Source organism: Cherax quadricarinatus, chromosome 91 (assembly GCF_038502225.1).
Source record: "Cherax quadricarinatus isolate ZL_2023a chromosome 91, ASM3850222v1, whole genome shotgun sequence".
Classification (NCBI taxonomy): domain Eukaryota; kingdom Metazoa; phylum Arthropoda; class Malacostraca; order Decapoda; family Parastacidae; genus Cherax; species Cherax quadricarinatus.
In genome coordinates, this window is record NC_091382.1 from 3,193,561 (window position 1) to 3,215,531 (window position 21,971).

General features: G+C 40.4%; 1 protein-coding gene across 1 annotated transcript in view; it reads left to right on the forward strand.

The window, feature by feature from the left end:
* The window catches only part of LOC128704905 (uncharacterized), a 69,471-nt gene that overhangs the window by 40,151 nt on the left and 7,349 nt on the right, over nucleotides 1-21,971 (forward strand). Inside the window, exons 4-6 of the mRNA XM_070104329.1 lie at nucleotides 5,421-5,555; nucleotides 18,522-18,602; nucleotides 18,936-19,086. Of these exons, the coding sequence (XP_069960430.1) occupies nucleotides 5,421-5,555; nucleotides 18,522-18,602; nucleotides 18,936-19,086 (367 nt within the window). The remainder of the gene's footprint in view (nucleotides 1-5,420; nucleotides 5,556-18,521; nucleotides 18,603-18,935; nucleotides 19,087-21,971) is intronic.

The following is a 21,971-nucleotide window of genomic DNA, read 5'->3' on the forward strand; positions in this document are numbered from 1 at the left end:
GAACCATACACAGTTTTAAGATGAGGTATGAGAAAGCTCATTTAGCAGGGAGAGAGAGGACCCAGTAGAGATCAGTGAAGAGGCGGGGACAGGAGCTATGTCTCTACCCCTGCAACCACAAACACGTGAGTAAACACACACACACACAAAGGACAGAAGGGTCAGGGGAGACATGATAACGACATACAAGATACTGCGGGGAATAGACAAGGTGGACAGAGATAGGATGTTCCAGAGAGGGGACACAGGGACAAGGGGTCACAACTGGAAGCTGAAGACTCAGACGAGTCACAGGGACGTTAGGAAGCATTTCTTCAGTCATAGAGTTGTCAGCAAGTGGAATAGCCTAGCAAGTGAAGTAGTGGAGGCAGGAACCATACATAGTTTTAAGAAGAGGTATGACAAAGCTCAGGAAGCAGAGAGAGAGAGGATCCAGTAGCGATCAGTGAAGAGGCGGGGCCAGGAGCTGAGTCTCGACCCCTGCAACCACAATTAGGTGAGTACAATTAGGTGAGTACACACACATTTATTATAATTAAAAAACATGTCACAGCAAAATCTTAACAAAATTATACATACTTTCCTGACAATTAAAACACTGCCACAAGATTCACTCTTCCCAATATACAGTTAAATATTTTACGAAAAAAAAAAATTAATATTTCGAGTATTTGTTTTGCCTCGAAACTAACCATAATTATATTAAATTTTACATACAATAAAATATTAAAAATCGTCAAAACATTTAGATTTCTTGATATTTTGCGCTGCAGAAGCCAATTTTCAAATGATGTTGATTTGTGTTCGGATTATTAAACCGGAGGGTTGGTAACCCTGTTAAGCCACTACGTCTGGTTCATCCCCAGTGGAGTGCTTTTATTCCCTCCCCCAGGATGCGACCCTCGACACCCCATTTACACCAAGGTTCCTGTGATGTAAATGGGTTAGAAAATAGTTATAATACTAATGGTTATAATCATAACCATGATTTTTAAAGGGGTGGAGAGGTAAGCCAGTGGAAGGCCTCGGTCAGATGACCAAAAGCTGCAGCTGTGGGTTATCATACAAGACCTTCGTCAGGAAACACTTGTCTTGTTTCCTGACAAACATTACCTAACTTAACCTCGTTTATAAGTCACTGAACGAAGGGAATTTTGCTCAGTGTTGAGGGACTGATAACCCCAAACTCATCTACCGTTCTTCTGTTTTTGGACTGAAGAAGGCAGTGGCTCATTATTCACCCAGGTGCCCGTTTACTGCTAGGTGAACAGTGTCAGCAGGTGTAAGGTAACACCCAGGTACCTACTTATTGCTAGGTGAACAGTGAGACAGCAGGTGTAAGGTAACACCCAGGTACCTACTTATTGCTAGGTGAACAGTGAGACAGAAGGTGTAAGGTAACACCCAGGTACCTACTTACTGCTAGGTGAACAGCAAGACAGCAGGTGTAAGGTAACACCCAGGTACCTACTTACTGCTAGGTGAACAGTGACAGCAGGTGTAAGGTAATTAACACTCAGGTACCTACTTTCTGCAAGGTGAACAGTGACAGGTGTAAGGTAACACCCAGGTACCTACTTACTGCTAGGTGAAGTGACAGCAGGTGTAAGGTAACATGCCCAATACTTGTACCGGGATCGAACCACGGTCTTTCAGAGGCGAGTCAAAGAGCAAGAGATTAAATTATAATGTTATCTTGTTATGCTTTATTGTGCTCGTCCTGGAGGATTAAAATATTCCCCTCGTTATCCGCTAGTGTGGCTGTCAACATCTGTGTGAGAGAGAGAGAGAGAGAGAGAGAGAGAGAGAGAGAGAGAGAGAGAGAGAGAGAGATAGCTGTTGTTGAAACATTTTTGGATGACAGGACTCCAGAAAATTTTGCAAGAATTGCTGGCTACACCTCATGGATGAGAAGAGACAGGCAAGGGCAAGGAGGCGGTGTTGCTGTGTGCTTCTCTAAAAGTGTTCATGCCCAGCACATAGATGTTGCCACCCCTACACATCTTGAAATGATGTTCTTCAAGCTCTGTATAAACACTAGTACCTCTGTACTAGCATGTGCAATGTACAGACCTCAGTGGCAACATGCAGACCCTATCAACTTCCTAATGGAAAATATTGACTCCCTTCTGCTACAAAACTGTCAACATATTATAATTGTTGGTGACCTCAACCAGCACCTTATACAGAGGGACTTTGATGACCTTCTTGCAGTGTTTGACATGAGAAACTTTGTTGATTTCCCTACTCATATCTCTGGCTCCTCCCTTGACCCAGTAGTGAGTGATCTGGCAGAAGGCATAGTCACTTGTCAACCCCTCGGCTACGTTGGATCGTCTGACCACAAGGCTGTTTTTACCACACTTAAGATCCCAACAGAACGAGGTGAGGAGTCCACACGCACAACCTGGCTATGGGAAAGAGGTAATTGGCCAGCCCTTTGCTCTGAGCTCGCCACCACCGACTGGAATGCTCTTCTCCAGGGGGATGCTGACAACCAAGTGAAAGCCTTCACTGGACACATCCTTAATCTGCAACAAGAACACTTTCCTCACCGGCAATATGTGACAAAGCCTACAGATCAGCCTTGGTTTGGCTTTCGTTGTAGAGAGGCTGCTACTGCTAAGTACAAAACATGGCGAAGGTATAAGAGACATCCTACCACCTATAACAGGAACTTGCACATGCAAGCCTGTAGGCATATGGGTGATGTTCAAAAGTGGGCCATTGCTAAATGGGAGGTGGACACTAAAAGAAAGTTAGCATCAGGTAGGGTAGGCTCCAAAACCTGGTGGTCCCTGTTCAAGGACAGACAAGGTTATCTGCCTGATGAACTTATTCCACCTCTAAATCGACAGGATGGGACCACCTCTACTAGTAGTCAAGAGAAGGCGGACCTCTTTGCTGAACACTTTGCTACCAAAATGCAAGTTCCTGATCCAGCAAGGGACCCTCCTTGGCTAGCTGCAAGAACTGTGTCAAAACTGTCAGTGGTGACAATAAGGCAGGAGGAGGTGCATTTCCTTCTTAAATCACTTGACCAAGAAAAGGCTGTGGGCCCAGACAAGTTTAGCCCAAGATTGTTGAGAAGATGTGCAGACCAGCTAGCAGCACCTCTAACTCGCATCTTTCAGCACTGCCTAGTACAGTGTAAATGGCCCTCTCCATGGAAAGAGGCAAATGTAGTCCCTGTCCACAAAAAGAAGAGCAGAGCAGAAATCAGCAACTACAGACCAGTGTCACTCCTGTCAATCACTGGTAAGATCCTTGAGACAATAATCTCAAGACAAATGACAGATTTTTTTGACTACCACTCACTACTTTGTGATCGTCAATATGGCTTCAGGAAAGGTTACTCTGCTGCTGATCTGTTGTTAAACCTCTCCACTAAGTGGCACCAGTCACTGGATGAATCCAAAGTCAGCTGTGTGGTAGCACTGGACATTGCTGGCGCTTTCGACCGGGTGTGGCACCAGGGCCTCTTAGCAAAACTTCAAGCACTGGGAATTGCAGGCTCTACGCTATGTCTCCTCAGTGATTACCTTCATGGTAGATCTCTAAGTGTAGTCCTCAATGGAACGGAATCAGCAAGGCATCCTATTGGGGCAAGCGTTCCACAAGGAAGCGTGCTGGGTCCACTGTTATGGAATGTCTACTTCAACGACCTTCTTCATCTCATCCCAGAATCACATGCATATGCAGACGACTGTACACTGACATTCACTTATCCAAGAGAAGAAATGCCAGCTGCTCTAAGCTACATCAATCACCAGCTGAGGGGAAATAGATGGCAAGTAACATTTGCACCTGAGAAAACGCAAATGATGATCGTCTCTAGGCACCATGATGGTAATGCTGGTGCAGTAGTAAGGATGAATGGGACGATGTTGGCACCTGGAGAAGAAGTTGATATCCTTGGGGTGAAATTTGACTCCAAACTAACCATGAAGAACCATGTTGTAAATCTTGCAAACAAGGCAGCCAGGAAGCTTACAGCACTTCGCCGTATCTCGCATCTGCTTGACAGTAGGGGTTGCAAGATCCTGTACGAGGCACAAGTACGCTCACACCTTGAGTATGCTCCACTTTCTTGGTTTGCCTGCCCCCCCTCTCATCTGCGACTGCTTGACAGAGTAGAGAACAGAGCAAGACGTCTCATCTCTCGCCTGGACCCATCCTGGATAGATCTGTCATTTCAGCAGAGCCTTCAACATAGGAGGGATGTGGGTGGTCTTACTGTTATGTACAAGGCCAATATTGTCAAAATACCACACTTGGATCCACTTCGAGGACAGCGTGAAACAAGCTTTTATGCCACAAGACGGGCAGAAAGCAGCAACTTCACTCTGGCTGTACCCTTCTCCAGAACATCACTCCATCTGAGATCATACATACCCAGGATGACTCGAGTATGGAACACATTCGTACAGCATAATGATGTCAACGAGATAAAGTCAGTTGATCAAATGAAAATGCTGGCCCACAGATGGCTCCAACTTCATCCTGTTCCGTACTTGTATGTCTCATAACAATAAAAATGCTTTCAAATGAGCTGATGTAGGTAACAGCTCTTAGCTTGCCAATAAAGTTAGGAATCCTTAACCTGTAAATAGCTTGTCAATAAAGCTAGGGATCCTTAACCTTGTCAAACCCTGTGTAAAAAAAAAAAAAAAAAAAAAAAAAAAAAAAAAAAAAAAAAAAAAAAAAAAAAAAAAGAGAGAGAGAGAGAGAGAGAGAGAGAGAGAAATACTTATCCACAGGATTGAGAATTCCTCCCAAAATCGTATAATAATAATAATAACAGTAGTAGTAATAATAATTCAAAATATCGTAGTTACCCCATTATACTGTTTATACATATATGTCGTGCCGAATAGGCAGAACTTGCGATCTTGGCTTAAATAGCAACGTTCATCTTGCCATATAGGACAAGTGAAAATTTATGTATGCAATAATTTCGCCAAAATCATTCTGAACCTAACGAAAAAAATATATTTCACTGTTTGTTTAGTATTAAATTATTGTAAACAAATCTAAAATATAGTTAGTTGGGTTAGGCTAAAATAAATTCCACTTGTTATAATAAGGTTAGGTAAGTTTTCTAAGATTCTTTTGGTGCAAAATTAAAATTTTTTACATGAACATTAATGAAAAAAATATTTCTTTAATCGTATTAGAGAAAATTTTAGAAAGGACTTAATTTTAAATGAGTTCTTGCTAATTGACCAGTTTTACATATTCGGCACGACATATATATATATATATATATATATATATATATATATATATATATATATATATATATATATATATATATATATATATATATATATATATATCCATACCTGCTGCGCTGTATGACCCTTGTAGGTTTAGCGCTTTTGATTATAATTATTCACATAATCTAAACCTTTCGACAGATACATTGCCATTGTCAGACCACTGAAGCCAAGGATGTCGAAAGGTGAAGCACTCCAGGTTATCCTCATTATCTGGATATCTTCCATGATTTTAGCTATCCCTTGTCTTCTGTTCTCCACTACTGTCTCTATCAGGTACGCTGTCTGTGTTTGTGCTTTGTAAATATTGTTGGTTTAATTAACATCAGAAGACCATTCCCACGAGACCCCTGAGGCGGAGAAGATGGCAGATCAGAGGCCTGGCTCCTCCCTACGAGCCCCGTGAGGACAGGGAATGTGGCTAGACCTGGGAGGGCTGTTGGTTCCAGAAGATGAGGAGGTACTTGTACCTCCTCCCATGGCAGACATAAGTCTCAGATACTCCCAAGACGGGGAACCAAGGCCGGGTCCCCTTACGGAAACAACTCTGGCCGGGAGAGTACCGGCTAAATAAGATATTGTTGGTGTGTATTACATAAGTGATGAATATGTGTTTTTAGCGTATGTCTGCTGAGAGATTGCAGCCAGCAGCAACAGCCTGGTTGATCAGGCTCTGATCCACCAGGAGGCCTGGTCACAGACCGGGCCGCGGGGGCGTTGACCCCCGGAACTCTCTCCAGGTAAACATCTTGTCCCTGTAGATTAAGGTAATGTTTTTGTGAGTAGCCTGGTGTGACTGGCTCTAATTCTTAGGACTACGACTTACTACTAGTACTACCAATACTACTACTAACTACTACCACTGCTTACCAATACTGCTACCTACTACTATTACTGATAAATTAGACACATGCCACACTAGGATGCCTTTGAGGAAAGGTTTCACCACACAGTAGCTTCATCGGTCCACAGAAAGAATTGTGAATCTCAGGAGTTAAGGGTAATCAGTCCCTCAGCCTGGAGTCGATGTAATTAATACAACTATCTTTTCAAGACTGATAGACTGCTCACCTCAAACTCCTTATAGTCACCATTCTTCCTTGTAAAGGACTGATGAAGCTACTGTGTGGCGAAACGTTTCCCTGTGTCTAATTTATCAACTTATCCGTTCTCTGAGCCATTTATCTACATTCCTGTGTGTGTGTTTACCTGGAGTTTACCTGGAGAGAGTTCCGGGGGTCAACGCCCCCACGGCTAGGTCTGTGACCAGGCCTCCTGGTGGATCAGAGCCTGATCAACCAGGCTGTTGCTGCTGGCTGCACGTAAACCAACGTACGAGCCACAGCCCGGCTGATCAGGAACTGACTTTAGGTGCTTGTCCAGTGCCAGCTTGAAGACTGCCAGGAGTCTGTTGGTAATCCCCCTTATGTGTGCTGGGAGGCAGTTGAACAGTCTCGGGCCCCTGACACTTATTGTATGGTCTCTTAACGTGCTAGTGACACCCCTGCTTTTCATTGGGGGCATGTTGCATCGTCTGCCAAGTCTTTTGGCCTACACTGCCCCTAAGTTAATTTTTCCTCATTTAACTTAAGTAACGCTAATGTAAATTATTTACAGAGCCCATTAAATTTTAAAAGATAAAATAAATCATAATAATAGCGAGACGACTAAGATCAGTTTACATCTCTGGTAATTCAATATTACTGACTGAAAACTCTGAGTGTAAATACAGGAAGGAATTTGACGTTTTTAATGGAGTTGAAGTGGTTGTTGTCTTAGGTGAGATGTTGTTTAATTAGCATTAATAATGGTGGTGATAGTGGTTGTATTTGTGGTAGGAGTATTAGTAATGGTGGTAGTAGTGGTAACAGTAATTTTAGAAATGATGGTAGAAGTGATAGTAGTAGTAGTAGTAATGGAAGAAGTGATAGTAGTAGTAGTAGTAATGGAAGAAGTGATAGTAGTAATGGTAGTAGAAGTGATAGTAGTGGTAGTAGTAGTGGCAATAGTGGTAGTAGTAGTAGTAATGGCAATAGTGGTAGTAGTAGTAATGGCAATAGTGTTAGTAGTAGTAATGGGAATAGTGGTAGTAGTAGTAGTAGTAATGGCAATAGTGGTAGTAGTAGTAGTAATGGCAATAGTGGTAGTAGTAGTAGTAATGGCAATAGTGGTGGTAGTAGTATTAGTAGTAATGGCAATAGTGGTAGTAGTAGTAATGGCAATAGTGGTAACAGTAGTAGTAATGGCAATAGTGGTAGTAGTAGTAGTAATGGCAATAGTGATAGTAGTAGTAGTAATGGCAATAGTGGTAGTAGTAGTAATGGCAATAGTGGTAGTAGTAGTAATGGCAATAGTGGTGGTAGTAGTAGTAGTAGTAGTAATGGCAATAGTGGTAGTAGTAGTAGTAATGGCAATAGTGGTAGTAGTAGTAATGGCAATAGTGGTAGTAGTAGTAGTAGTAATGGCAATAGTGGTAGTAGTAGTAGTAATGGCAATAGTAGTAGTAGTAGTAGTAATGGCAATAGTGGTAGTAGTAGTAGTAATGGCAATAGTGGTAGTAGTAGTAGTAATGGCAATAGTGGTAGTAGTAATGGCAATAGTGGTAGTAGTAGTAATGGCAATAGTGGTAGTAGTAGCAGTAGTAATGGCAATAGTGGTAGTAGTAATGGCAATAGTTGTAGTAGTAGTAGTGGCAATAGTGGTAGTAGTAGTAATGGCAATAGTGGTAGTAGTAGCAATGGCAATAGTGGTAGTAGTAGTAATGGCAATAGTGGTAGTAGTAGTAGTGACAATAGTGGTAGTAGTAGCAGTAGTAATGGCAATAGTGGTAGTAGTAATGGCAATAGTGGTGGTAGTAGTAGTAGTAGTAATGGCAATAGTGGTAGTAGTAGTAATGGCAATAGTGGTAGTAGTAGCAGTAGTAATGGCAATAGTGGTAGTAGTAGTAATGGCAATAGTGGTAGTAGTAGTAATGGCAATAGTGGTAGTAGTAGTAATGGCAATAGTGGTAGTAGTAGTAGTAGTAATGGCAATAGTGGTAGTAGTAGTAGTAATGGCAATAGTGGTAGTAGTAGTAATGGCAATAGTGGTAGTAGCAGTAGTAGTAATGGCAATAGTGGCAGTAGTAGTAATGGCAATAGTGGTAGTAGTAGTAATGGCAATAGTGGTAGTAGTAGTAGTAATGGCAATAGTGGTAGTAGTAGTAGTAATGGCAATAGTGGTAGTAGTAGTAATGGCAATAGTGGTAGTAGTAGCAGTAGTAATGGCAATAGTGGTAGTAGTAGTAATGGCAATAGTGGTAGTAGTAGTAATGGCAATAGTGGTGGTAGTAGTAGCAGTAGTAACGGCAATAGTGGTAGTAGTAGTAATGGCAATAGTGGTAGTAGTAGTAGTAGTAATGGCAATAGTGGTAGTAGTAGTAATGGCAATAGTGGTAGTAGTAGTAATGGCAATAGTGGTAGTAGTAGTAGTAATGGCAATAGTGGTAGTAGCAATAGTAATGGCAATAGTGGTAGTAGTAGTAGTAATGGCAATAGTGGTAGTAGTAGTAGTAGTAATGGCAATAGTGGTAGTAGTAGTAGTAGTAATGGCAATAGTGGTAGTAGTAGTAGTAATGGCAATAGTGGTAGTAGTAGTAGTAATGGCAATAGTGGTAGTAGTAGTAGTAATGGCAATAGTGGTAGTAGTAGTAGTAATGGCAATAGTGTTAGTAGTAGTAGTAATGGCAATAGTGGTAGTAGTAGTAATGGCAATAGTGGTAGTAGTAGTAGTAATGGCAATAGTGGTAGTAGTAGTAGTAATGGCAATAGTGTTAGTAGTAGTAGTAATGGCAATAGTGGTAGTAGTAGTAATGGCAATAGTGGTAGTAGTAGTAATGGCAATAGTGGTAGTAGTAGTAATGGGAATAGTGGTAGTAGTAATGGCAATAGTGGTAGTAGTAGTAGTAGTAATGGCAATAGTGGTAGTAGTAGTAATGGCAATAGTGGTAGTAGTAGTAGTAATGGCAATAGTGGTAGTAGTAGTAGTAACGGCAATAGTGGTAGTAGTAGTAGTAATGGCAACAGTGGTAGTAGTAGTAGTAATGGCAATAGTAGTAATGGCAATAGTGGTAGTAGTAGTAATGGCAATAGTGGTAGTAGTAGTAGTAGTAATGGCAATAGTGGTAGTAGTAGTAGTAACGGCAATAGTGGTAGTAGTAGTAATGGCAATAGTGGTAGTAGTAGCAATGGCAATAGTGGTAGTAGTAGTAATGGCAATAGTGGTAGTAGTAGTAGTAATGGCAATAGTGGTAGTAGTATTAGTAGTAGTAGTAATGGCAATAGTGGTAGTAGTAGTAATAGTAATGGCAATAGTGGTAGTAGTAGTAGTAGTAGTAATGGCAATAGTGGTAGTAGTAGTAGTAGTAGTAGTAGTAATGACAATAGTGGTAGTATTAGTAGTAATGGCAATAGTGGTAGTAGTAGCAGTAGTAATGGCAATAGTGGTAACAGTAGTAGTAATGGCAATAGTGGTAATAGTAGTAATGGCAATAGTGGTAGTAGTAGTAATGGCAATAGTGGTAGTAGTAGTAGTAATGGCAATAGTGGTAGTAGTAGTAGTAATGGCAATAGTGGTAGTAGTAGTAGTAATGGCAATAGTGGTAGTAGTAGTAATGGCAATAGTGGTAGTAGTAGTAATGGCAATAGTGGTGGTAGTAGTAGTAATGGCAATAGTGGTAGTAGTAGTAATGGCAATAGTGGTAGTAGTAGTAGTAATGGCAATAGTGGTAGTAGTAGTAGTAGTAATGGCAATAGTGGTAGTAGTAGTAGTAGTAATGGCAATAGTGGTAGTAGTAGTAGTAGTAATGGCAATAGTGGTAGTAGTAGTAGTAGTAATGGCAATAGTGGTAGTAGTAGTAGTAGTAATGGCAATAGTGGTAGTAGTAGCAGTAGTAATGGCAATAGTGGTAGTAGTAGTAATGGCAATAGTGGTAGTAGTAGTAGTAGTAATGGCAATAGTGGTAGTAGTAGTAATGGCAATAGTGGTAGTAGTAGTAGTAATGGCAATAGTGGTAGTAGTAGTAATGGCAATAGTGGTAGTAGTAATGGCAATAGTGGTAGTAGTAGTAATGGCAATAGTGGTAGTAGTAGCAGTAGTAATGGCAATAGTGGTAGTAGTAGTAATGGCAATAGTGGTAGTAGCAGTAATGGCAATAGTGGTAGTAGTAGTAGTAATGGCAATAGTGGTAGTAGTAGTAATGGCAATAGTGGTAGTAGTAGTAGTAGTAATGGCAATAGTGGTAGTAGTAGCAGTAGTAATGGCAATAGTGGTAGTAGTAGTAATGGCAATAGTGGTGGTAGTAGTAGTAATGGCAATAGTGGTAGTAGTAGTAATGGCAATAGTGGTAGTAGTAGCAGTAGTAATGGCAATAGTGGTAGTAGTAGTAATGGCAATAGTGGTAGTAGTAGTAATGGCAATAGTGGTAGTAGTAGTAATGGCAATAGTGGTGGTAGTAGTAGTAATGGCAATAGTGGTAGTAGTAGTAATGGCAATAGTGGTAGTAGCAGTAGTAGTAATGGCAATAGTGGTAGTAGTAGTAATGGCAATAGTGGTAGTAGTAGTAGTAATGGCAATAGTGGTAGTAGTAGTAGTAGTAATGGCAATAGTGGTAGTAGTAGTAGTAATGGCAATAGTGGTAGTAGTAGTAATGGCAATAGTGGTAGTAGTAGTAGTAGTAATGGCAATAGTGGTAATAGTAATGGCAATAGTGGTAGTAGTAGTAATGGCAATAGTGGTAGTAGTAGTAGTATGGCAATAGTGGTAGTAGTAGTAATGGCAATAGTGGTAGTAGTAGTAATGGCACTAGTGGTAGTAGCAGTAATGGCAATAGTGGTAGTAGTAGTAGTAATGGCAATAGTGGTAGTAGTAATGGCAATAGTGGTATTAGTATTAGAAATGGCAATAGTGGTAGTAGTAGTAATGGCAATAGTGGTAGTAGTAGTAGTAGTAGTAGTGGTAGTAGTAGTAATGGGAATAGTGGTAGTAGTAATGGCAATAGTGGTAGTAGTAGTAGTAGTAATGGCAATAGTGGTAGTAGTAGTAATGGCAATAGTGGTAGTAGTAGTAGTAATGGCAATAGTGGTAGTAGTAGTAGTGGCAATAGTGGTAGTAGTAGTAGTAATGGCAATAGTGGTAGTAGTAGTAGTAATGACAATAGTAGTAATGGCAATAGTGGTAGTAGTAGTAATGGCAATAGTGGTAGTAGTAGTAGTAGTAATGGCAATAGTGGTAGTAGTAGTAGTAACGGCAATAGTGGTAGTAGTAATGGCAATAGTGGTAGTAGTAGCAATGGCAATAGTGGTAGTAGTAGTAATGGCAATAGTGGTAGTAGTAGTAGTAATGGCAATAGTGGTAGTAGTATTAGTAGTAGTAGTAATGGCAATAGTGGTAGTAGTAGTAATAGTAATGGCAATAGTGGTAGTAGTAGTAGTAGTAGTAATGGCAATAGTGGTAGTAGTAGTAGTAGTAGTAGTAGTAATGACAATAGTGGTAGTAGTAGTAGTAATGGCAATAGTGGTAGTAGTAGCAGTAGTAATGGCAATAGTGGTAGTAGTAGTAATGGCAATAGTGGTAATAGTAGTAATGGCAATAGTGGTAGTAGTAGTAATGGCAATAGTGGTAGTAGTAGTAGTAATGGCAATAGTGGTAGTAGTAGTAGTAATGGCAATAGTGGTAGTAGTAGTAGTAATGGCAATAGTGGTAGTAGTAGTAGTAATGGCAATAGTGGTAGTAGTAGTAATGGCAATAGTGGTAGTAGTAGTAATGGCAATAGTGGTAGTAGTAGTAATGGCAATAGTGGTAGTAGTAGTAGTAATGGCAATAGTGGTAGTAGTAGTAGTAGTAATGGCAATAGTGGTAGTAGTAGTAGTAATGGCAATAGTGGTAGTAGTAGTAGTAATGGCAATAGTGGTAGTAGTAGTAGTAGTAATGGCAATAGTGGTAGTAGTAGTAGTAATGGCAATAGTGGTAGTAGTAGTAGTAATGGCAATAGTGGTAGTAGTAGTAATGGCAATAGTGGTAGTAGTAGTAGTAATGGCAATAGTGTTAGTAGTAGTAATGGCAATAGTGGTAGTAGTAGTAGTAATGGCAATAGTGGTAGTGGTAGTAGTAATGGAAATAGTGGTAGTAATAGTAGTAATGGCAATAGTGTTAGTAGTAGTAGTAATGGCAATAGTGGTAGTAGTAGTAGTAATGGCAATAGTGGTAGTAGTAGTAATGGCAATAGTGGTAGTAGTAGTAATGGCAATAGTGGTAGTAGTAGTAGTAATGGCAATAGTGGTAGTAGTAGTAATGGCAATAGGGGTAGTAGTAGTAGTAGTAATGGCAATAGTGGTAGTAGTAGCAGTAGTAATGGCAATAGTGGTAGTAGTAGTAATGGCAATAGTGGTAGTAGTAGTAATGGCATAGTGGTAGTAGTAGTAATGGCATAGTGGTAGTAGTAGTAGTAGTATTGGCAATAGTGGTAGTAGTAGTAATGGCAATAGTGGTAGTAGTAGTAATGGCAATAGTGGTAGTAGTAGTAATGGCACTAGTGGTGGTAGTAGTAGTAATGGCAATAGTGGTAGTAGTAGTAATGGCAATAGTGGTAGTAGCAGTAGTATGGCAATAGTGGTAGTAGTAGTAATGGCAATAGTGGTAGTAGTAGTAGTAATGGCAATAGTGGTAGTAGTAGTAGTAGTAATGGCAATAGTGGTAGTAGTAGTAGTAATGGCAATAGTGGTAGTAGTAGTAATGGCAATAGTGGTAGTAGTAGTAGTAGTAATGGCAATAGTGGTAATAGTAATGGCAATAGTGGTAGTAGTAGTAATGGCAATAGTGGTAGTAGTAGTAGTAGTAACGGCAATAGTGGTAGTAGTAGTAATGGCAATAGTGGTAGTAGTAGTAATGGCAATAGTGGTAGTAGTAGTAATGGCAATAGTGGTAGTAGTAGTAGTAATGGCAATAGTGGTAGTAGTAATGGCAATAGTGGTATTAGTATTAGAAATGGCAATAGTGGTAGTAGTAGTAATGGCAATAGTGGTAGTAGTAGTAGTAGTAATGGCAATAGTGGTAGTAGTAGTAGTAGTAATGGCAATAGTGGTAGCAGTAGTAGTAATGGCAATAGTGGTAGTAGTAGTAGTAGTAATGGCAATAGTGGTAGCAGTAGTAGTAGTAATGGCAATAGTGGTAGTAGTAGTAATGGCAATAGTGGTAGTAGTAGTAATGGCAATAGTGGTAGTAGTAGTAATGGCAATAGTGGTAGTAGTAGTAGTAATGGCAATAGTGGTAGTAGTAGTAATGACAATAGTGGTAATAGTAGTAGTAATGGCAATAGTGGTAGTAGTAGTAGTAATGGCAATAGTGGTAGTAGTAGTGGCAATAGTGGTAGTAGTAGTAATGGCAATAGTGGTAGTAGTAGTAGTAATGGCAATAGTGGTAGTAGTAGTAGTAATGGCAATAGTGGTAGTAGTAGTAATGGCAATAGTGGTAGTAGTAGTAATGGCAATAGTGGTAGTAGTAGTAATGGCAATAGTGGTAGTAGTAGTAGTAATGACAATAGTGGTAGTAGTAGTAGTAATGGCAATAGTGGTAGTAGTAGTAGTAATGGCAATAGTGGTAGTAGTAGTAAAGGCAATAGTGGTAGTAGTAGTAATGGCAATAGTGGTAGTAGTAGTAGTAATGACAATAGTGGTAGTAGTAGTAGTAATGGCAATAGTGGTAGTAGTAGTAATGGCAATAGTGGTAGTAGTAGTAATGGCAATAGTGGTAGTAGTAGTAGTAATGGCAATAGTGGTAGTAGTAGTAATGGCAATAGTGGTAGTAGTAGTAATGGCAATAGTGGTAGTAGTAGTAATGGCAATAGTGGTAGTAGTAGTAATGGAAATAGTGGTAGTAGTAGTAGTAATAGTGGTAGTAGTAGCAATAGTGGTAGTAGTAGTAATGGCAATAGTGGTAGTAGTAGTATGGCAATAGTGGTAGTAGTAGTAATGGCAATAGTGGTAGTAGTAGTAGTAATGGCAATAGTGGTAGTTGTAGTAGTAATGGCAATAGTGGTAGTAGTAGTAGTAATGGCAATAGTGGTAGTAGTAGTAATGGCAATAGTGGTAGTAGTAGTAGTAATGGCAATAGTGGTAGTAGTAATGGCAATAGTGGTAGTAGTAGTAGTAATGGCAATAGTGGTAGTAGTAGTAGTAATGGCAATAGTGGTAGTAGTAGCAGTAATGGCAATAGTGGTAGTAGTAGTAATGGCAATAGTGGTAGTAGTAGTAGTAGTAACGGCAACAGTGGTAGTAGTAGTAATGGCAATAGTGGTAGTAGTAGTAGTAATGGCAATAGTGGTAGTAGTAGTAATGGCAATAGTGGTAGTAGTAATGGCAATAGTGGTAGTAGTAGTAGTAATGGCAATAGTGGTAGTAGTAGTAGTAATGGCAATAGTGGTAGTAGTAGCAGTAATGGCAATAGTGGTAGTAGTAGTAATGGCAATAGTGGTAGTAGTAGTAATGGCAATAGTGGTAGTAGTAGTAATGGCAATAGTGGTAGCAGTAGTAATGGCAATAGTGGTAGCAGTAGTATTGGCAATAGTGGTAGTAGTAGTAATGGCAATAGTGGTAGTAGTAGTAGTAATGGCAATAGTGGTAGTAATAGTAATGGCAATAGTAGTAATGGCAATAGTGGTAGCAGTAGTAATGGCAATAGTGGTAGTAGTAGTAATGGCAATAGTGGTAGTAGTAGTAATGGCAATAGTGGTAGTAGTAGTAATGGCAATAGTGGTAGTAGTAGTAATGGCAATAGTGGTAGTAGTAGTAATGGCAATAGTGGTAGTAGTAGTAGTAATGGCAATAGTGGTAGTAGTAGTAATGGCAATAGTGGTAGTAGTAGTAATGGCAATAGTGGTAGTAGTAGTAATGGCAATAGTGGTAGTAGTAGTAATGACAATAGTGGTAGTAGTAGTAGTAATGGCAATAGTGGTAGTAGTAGTAATGGCAATAGTGGTAGTAGTAGTAATGGCAATAGTGGTAGTAGTAATGGCAATAGTGGTAGTAGTAGTAATGGCAATAGTGGTAGTAGTAGTAGTAGTAATGGCAACAGTGGTAGTAGTAGTAATGGCAATAGTGGTAGTATTAGTAATGGCAATAGTGGTAGCAGTAGTAATGGCAATAGTGGTATTAGTAGTAATGGCAATAGTGGTAGTAGTAGTAGTAATGGCAATAGTGGTGGTAGTAGTAATGGCAATAGTGGTAGTAGTAGTAATGGCAATAGTGGTAGTAGTAGTAATGGCAATAGTGGTAGTAGTAGTAATGGCAATAGTGGTAGCAGTAGTAATGGCAATAGTGGTAGTAGAAGTAGTAGTAATGGCAATAGTGGTGGTAGTAGTAATGGCAATAGTGGTAGTAGTAGTAATGGCAATAGTGGTAGTAGTAGTAGTAATGGCAATAGTGGTAGTAGTAATAGTAATGGCAATAGTGGTGGTAGTAGTAATGGCAATAGTGGTAGTAGTAGTAGTAGTAATGGCAATAGTGGTAGTAGTAGTAGTAGTAATGGCAATAGTGGTAGTAGTAGTAGTAGTAATGGCAATAGTGGTAGTAGTAGTAGTAATGGCAATAGTGGTAGTAGTAGTAATGGCAATAGTGGTAGTAGTAGTAGTAGTAATGGCAATAGTGGTAGTAGTAATAGTAATGGCAATAGTGGTGGTAGTAGTAATGGCAATAGTGGTAGTAGTAGTAGTAGTAATGGCAATAGTGGTAGTAGTAGTAGTAGTAATGGCAATAGTGGTAGTAGTAGTAGTAGTAATGGCAATAGTGGTAGTAGTAGTAGTAGTAATGGCAATAGTGGTAGTAGTAAATAAATAACAAAAAGGCACAATACCGTGACTGGAACGATACACAAATAACCCGCACATAAAAGACAGAAGCTTACGACGACGTTTCGGTCCGACTTGGACCGGGTTATTTGAGTGGTAGTAGTAGTAGTAATGGCAATAGTGGTAGTAGTAGGATAGTATTATTATAATCAAAAAGAAGCGCTAAGCCACAAGGGCTATACAGCGCTAAGTAGGATAGTAGAAATAATAGTAATGGTAGTAGTATTATTTCTAGCATTTCGTTCGACTTAGATTTATATATTATTTGGCTTCGAAGTGGCAAAGTTATTCTCTTTTGCTAGGCCTAAAATCTAACTTTCCCAGCTCCTATACAAACTCTTGCTAGTATAGGTCTATAATTTCGACCGTATTAATTTTTTACCAATTTCTGGAGTTTATAACATGTTAATTAACACGAATAATCTGTAATGGTTATAATAGTATGCATAATTATTAAAGTGGTGGAGGGGTAAGCCAGTGGAAGGCCTCTGTCAGATGACCAAAAGCTCCAGCTGTGAGTCATCATATGACTAAGACCCGCGTCAGAAAATACTTGTCCTGTTTCCTGACAAATCTCACCCAGCCAAATTAACATTACATAAGTGTCAGGGGCCCAAGACTGTTCAACTGTCTCCCAGCATACATCAGAGGGATTACCAATAGACCCCTGGATGTCTTCAAGCAAACATTGGACAAGTACCTAAAGTCGGTGCCTGACCAGCCGGGCTGTGGCTCTTATGTTGGATTACGTGCAGCCAGGAGTAACAGCCTGGTTTATCAGACCCTGATCCACCATGAGGCCTGGTCATAGACCGGGCCGCGGGATCGTTGACCCCCGGAATTCTCTCCAGGTAACGTGATATTTCAGGTTGTGACCTCAAAATCAAAAAGATAATTTACTGAGGTATGATTGCTTGTGTATATATGGTCCCAAATCTGCACACAGAAATCACTCCCTACGAAAGTAAAAGACTGGGCAGGCGATGCAAAATGCCCCCAATTAAAAGTCGGGGCGCCATTGGTACACTAAGGGAAAAAATCATAAGTGTCCGGGGTCCAAGACTGTTCAACAGCCTCCCATCAAGCATTTAGGGGAATTGCCAATAAGCCCTTGGCTGCCTTCAAGAGAGAGCTGGACAGATACCTAAAGTCAGTGCCGGACCAGCCGGGCTATGGCTCGTACGTTGGACTACGCGCGGCCAGCAGTAACAGCCTGGCTGATCAGGCCCGGATCCATCGGGAGGCCTGGTCATGGACCGGGCCGCGGGGGCGTTGATCCCCGGAATAACCTCCAGTAACCAGGTATACACACAGAGAGCTTACTCTAATTCCCTTTGAAGGAATTAATTATTCGTGTCTGGCGGCTAACAGGTTACGTGCAGCCTTAGTGTCCCTCGTGTAATATATAAACCCCAAACCCCATTAAACAAAGTCAAATTATACAAAGGTTCTCTTATATGATTCACGAACATCAGACCTTGAAACACGTGTGTTTCAAGGTTCGAAGGTTACGTTAGGTTCGTCAGGAAACAGGACAAGTGTTTCCTGACGCGGGTCTTAGTCATATGACGACCCACAGCTGGAGCTTTTGGTCATCTGACTGAGGCCTTATACCTGGAGAGGGTTTCGGAGGTCAACGCCCCTGCGACGCGGTCTGTGACCGGACCAGTTATCACCATTTTCCTTAGGGTCTGAAAATTCTTTCCGACTCTTCTTTCTCAGTGACAAAGATGAGAGTTGCCTAACACTGAGGATAAAAGTCGTATAACACCCTTACCTCTGCTCATCCACATAATTATGATGGTACAAAACATTCCTAAAGTCTCCATCTATATCTCAAACATAAAGCCTTGACTTGGCCGGTTGACGACTTGATGTCTGATTAAACTCACGCCTGAGACAACAACAATTATGACAAATGAGACCGGGGAGTTTTATAGCACAGAAACCTGTTGGGGAATAATCCAGTGGAATTGCACGGGAAATTCAGCTTTCAGTCTCGATAATCAGTACCTTTTGCAACTAAATATTGCAACTCTTGCAACTACACCATTCATTCTCCCGACTGTGTTTCTGGCACTGGCGGTTTTTTGTACTTCATAAGCCATCTTATTTCGGGCGATACAGTCACTGTCACACAAATTTCGATTTATAGTGTTTAAAAATATATTGACTACACTAGGGTCATTAAGGCTACCTGGAGGGTATTCCGGGGATCAACGCCCCAGCGACCCGGTCCACGACCAGGCCGCGACCCGGTTCACGACCAGAAGATAAGAATACCTTTATTCCTAAAATACTGATGTTATTTAGTATCCAATATTGATGTTTAATGTATCTCAGTCCCATCACTTTCACCGTAGGTACAAAAACGATGAAATTCGACGGGGTTGCTTCTTAGCGTGGCCAGACGGCGACACCAGCACCTCATACATGGAGTATGTGTGAGTATACACATTATACATGGAGTATGTGTAAGTATATGATACGTATGAATATTCACGAAGGAAAATATATAAGTATACCATACGTTTGGCAAAAGTAACTAAGAGAAATGATTGTAAGTCCTTTAATAATAACTAGAATAAATGAACAGATAGATGATAGAATTTAATAAATATAAATGCTATGTAGGAGAAATGGGAGAGTAAAATCAGAGAGAGAGAGAGAGAGAGATTGTGTACATTAGATGTACTGTGGACGATCAGGTAGCCATTAGTGTTTCAAAACCATGACAACTCTCGAGTTGTACTTTGATTGTAATTTGTGTATTGCAGGTACAACACTGTGTTCTTCAGCAGCACATATATCCTGCCTATGTGCGTCATGTTAGTGAGTTACTCGCTCATTGGATGTGAACTCTGGGGAAGCAGGTCAATCGGCGAGCCTACTGACAGACAAGCCACCTCCATTAAGTCAAAAAAACGAGTTAGATAATTTTTTTTAAAAGTTATACCTGAACTGTGTGTATGTAGATTTTTGTTTGGTTATTGGGTTTGAAGTCTATCTGCTACACGAGGGTAGTTTAGGCTGCATGTTAAGGATTCTTTAATACCTAAATCTGGACTTTAGGTTAAGTCTCAGTGCACATATACCACTTAACGTACTTGAAGACAGCCAGGGGTCTATTGGTAATCCCCCTTATGTATGCTGAGAGGCTGTTGAACAGTCTTGGGCCCCTGACACTTATTGTGTTGTCTTAGTGCACTCTTGGCGCCCCTGCGCCAGGTGTATATATCTTAAGTATATATACAAGTTGAGAGACAGATTTCGGTATATATGCACAGAGATACAAATTTTTTTCAGTGTATATATTCTATGGATTTTCTTGTTCAGTACTGAAGATACCTTTACTTATTAGGGTTTAAATTCTATCGACTACACGATGATTATAAATCTGCATGTCACATCTCCACTACCAGTCAAGAATACTTTAATACTAAAAACAGATTCAACTCTGTGTATATAGACATACATCCCTCGATGTATATAACTACTCATATATTTAAATAACTTGTCAACCTCATAACTGAATGTATGACCGTATGTATGACCGTATGTATGACCGTATGTATGACCGTATGTCTGACCGTATGTCTGACCGTATGTATGACCGTATGTATGACCGTATGTCTGACCGTATGTCTGACCGTATGTCTGACCGTATGTATGACCGTATGTATGACCGTATGTATGACCGTATGTATGACCGTATGTATGACCGTATGTATGACCGTATGTATGACCGTATGTATGACCGTATTTATGACCGTATGTATGACCGTATGTATGACCGTATGTATGACCGTATGTATGACCGTATGTATGACCGTATGTATGACCGTATGTATGACCGTATGTATGACCGTATGTATGACCGTATGTATGACCGTATGTATGACCGTATGTATGACCGTATGTATGACCGTATGTATGACCGTATGTATGACCGTATTTATGACCGTATGTATGACCGTATTTATGACCGTATGTCTGACCGTATGTATGACCGTATGTATGACCGTATGTATGACGCTGTATGATCAACATTAATATGCCACATGCTTGACACAGTGTCTCAGTAATAATGGAAAACATAATGAACAGATAATGACTCACTATATCTATCTTCTATGAATAAAATACTTCCCCATCTTTATTATTCATTGCTTTTCTCCTACGCCATTTGACCTGCCTTTTATTTTGTCTTTCCTGGCAACGACGGCCGTTCCAGAGGCCCAAAATTTCACTTGTTTATGGTTCGGTTATCATACATCTATTGTTGGTTCGTTTCCTTCAATAGTTAATGTTTAATGAACTGCTTCTGTTGTTTCCAGATTCCTAGTATATACCGAGTTGAAGGCAATGGAAATTGTAAGATAGATAGGAGAGGGAGTAGCTGGGTGTTAAGACGTGTCCAGCATGGACAGCAGGTCTACTGTAGTGTAAGACCTACCTAGCATGGACAGCAGGTCTACTGTAGTGTAAGACCTACCTAGCATGGACAGCAGGTCTACTGTAGTGTAAGACCTACCTAGCATGGACAGCAGGTCTACTGTAGTGTAAGACCTACCTAGCATGGACAGCAGGTCTACTGTAGTGTAAGACCTACCTAGCATGGACAGCAGGTCTACTGTAGTGTAAGACCTACCTAGCATGGACAGCAGGTCTACTGTAGTGTAAGACCTACCTAGCATGGACAGCAGGTCTACTGTAGTGTAAGACCTACCTAGCATGGACAGCAGGTCTACTGTAGTGTAAGACCTACCTAGCATGGACAGCAGGTCTACTGTAGTGTAAGACCTACCTAGCATGGACAGCATGTCTACTGTAGTGTAAGACCTACCTAGCATGGACAGCAGGTCTACTGTAGTGTAAGACCTACCTAGCATGGACAGCAGGTCTACTGTAGTGTAAGACCTACCTAGCATGGACAGCAGGTCTACCGCAGTGTAAGACCTACCTAGCATGGACAGCAGGTCTACTGTAGTGTAAGACCTACCTAGCATGGACAGCAGGTCTACCACAGTGTAAGACCTAGCATAGGCTACAGGCCGCGTTCATTATAAGACCTGCCTAGCCTGGACTAATAGGCTGCTACATTACGCACGCCATCAGAATCACCACTACAAGAGCAATACCGTGATTTAATCCCCACGGGTTTCAGTAAATTCCCAGTGTGAAATATTAACCAGAAACAGGGTTGTTTTAAAGCTGCGCTCAGAGGTCAGAGGTCAGAGGTCATCATGTGACAAACAGCTTTTCCGCTACGCTTCAGCCTGTCTTCAGAATAACGTTTAATTCTTTCATTAATAATCCTGCCATCCCCCCTCCCCCATGTCACCTGGTATACTCAACACGACTATTATTCTCCCTGTTTTTTGACTTTCTTCTCGCCCTGTTCTCTTACACAAGGGACGTATATGCTTTATACCACTCCTTAGTTATCTTCATATATACATACACACACACACACATTATATATATATATATATATATATATATATATATATATATATATATATATATATATATATATTTATAGGTAGTAGGTTGGTAGACAGCAACCACCCAGGGAAGTACTACCGCCCTGCCAGATGACTGCGAAACAGAAACCTGTAACTGTTTTGCATGATGGTAGGATTGCTGGTTTCTTTTTCTGTCTCATAAACACGCTAGATAACAGGGATATCTTGCTACTCCAACTTACACTTTGGTCACACTTCACAGACACGCACATGCATATATATATATACATACATCTAGGTTTTTCTCCTTTTTCTAAATAGCTCTTGTTCCTCTTTATTTCTTCT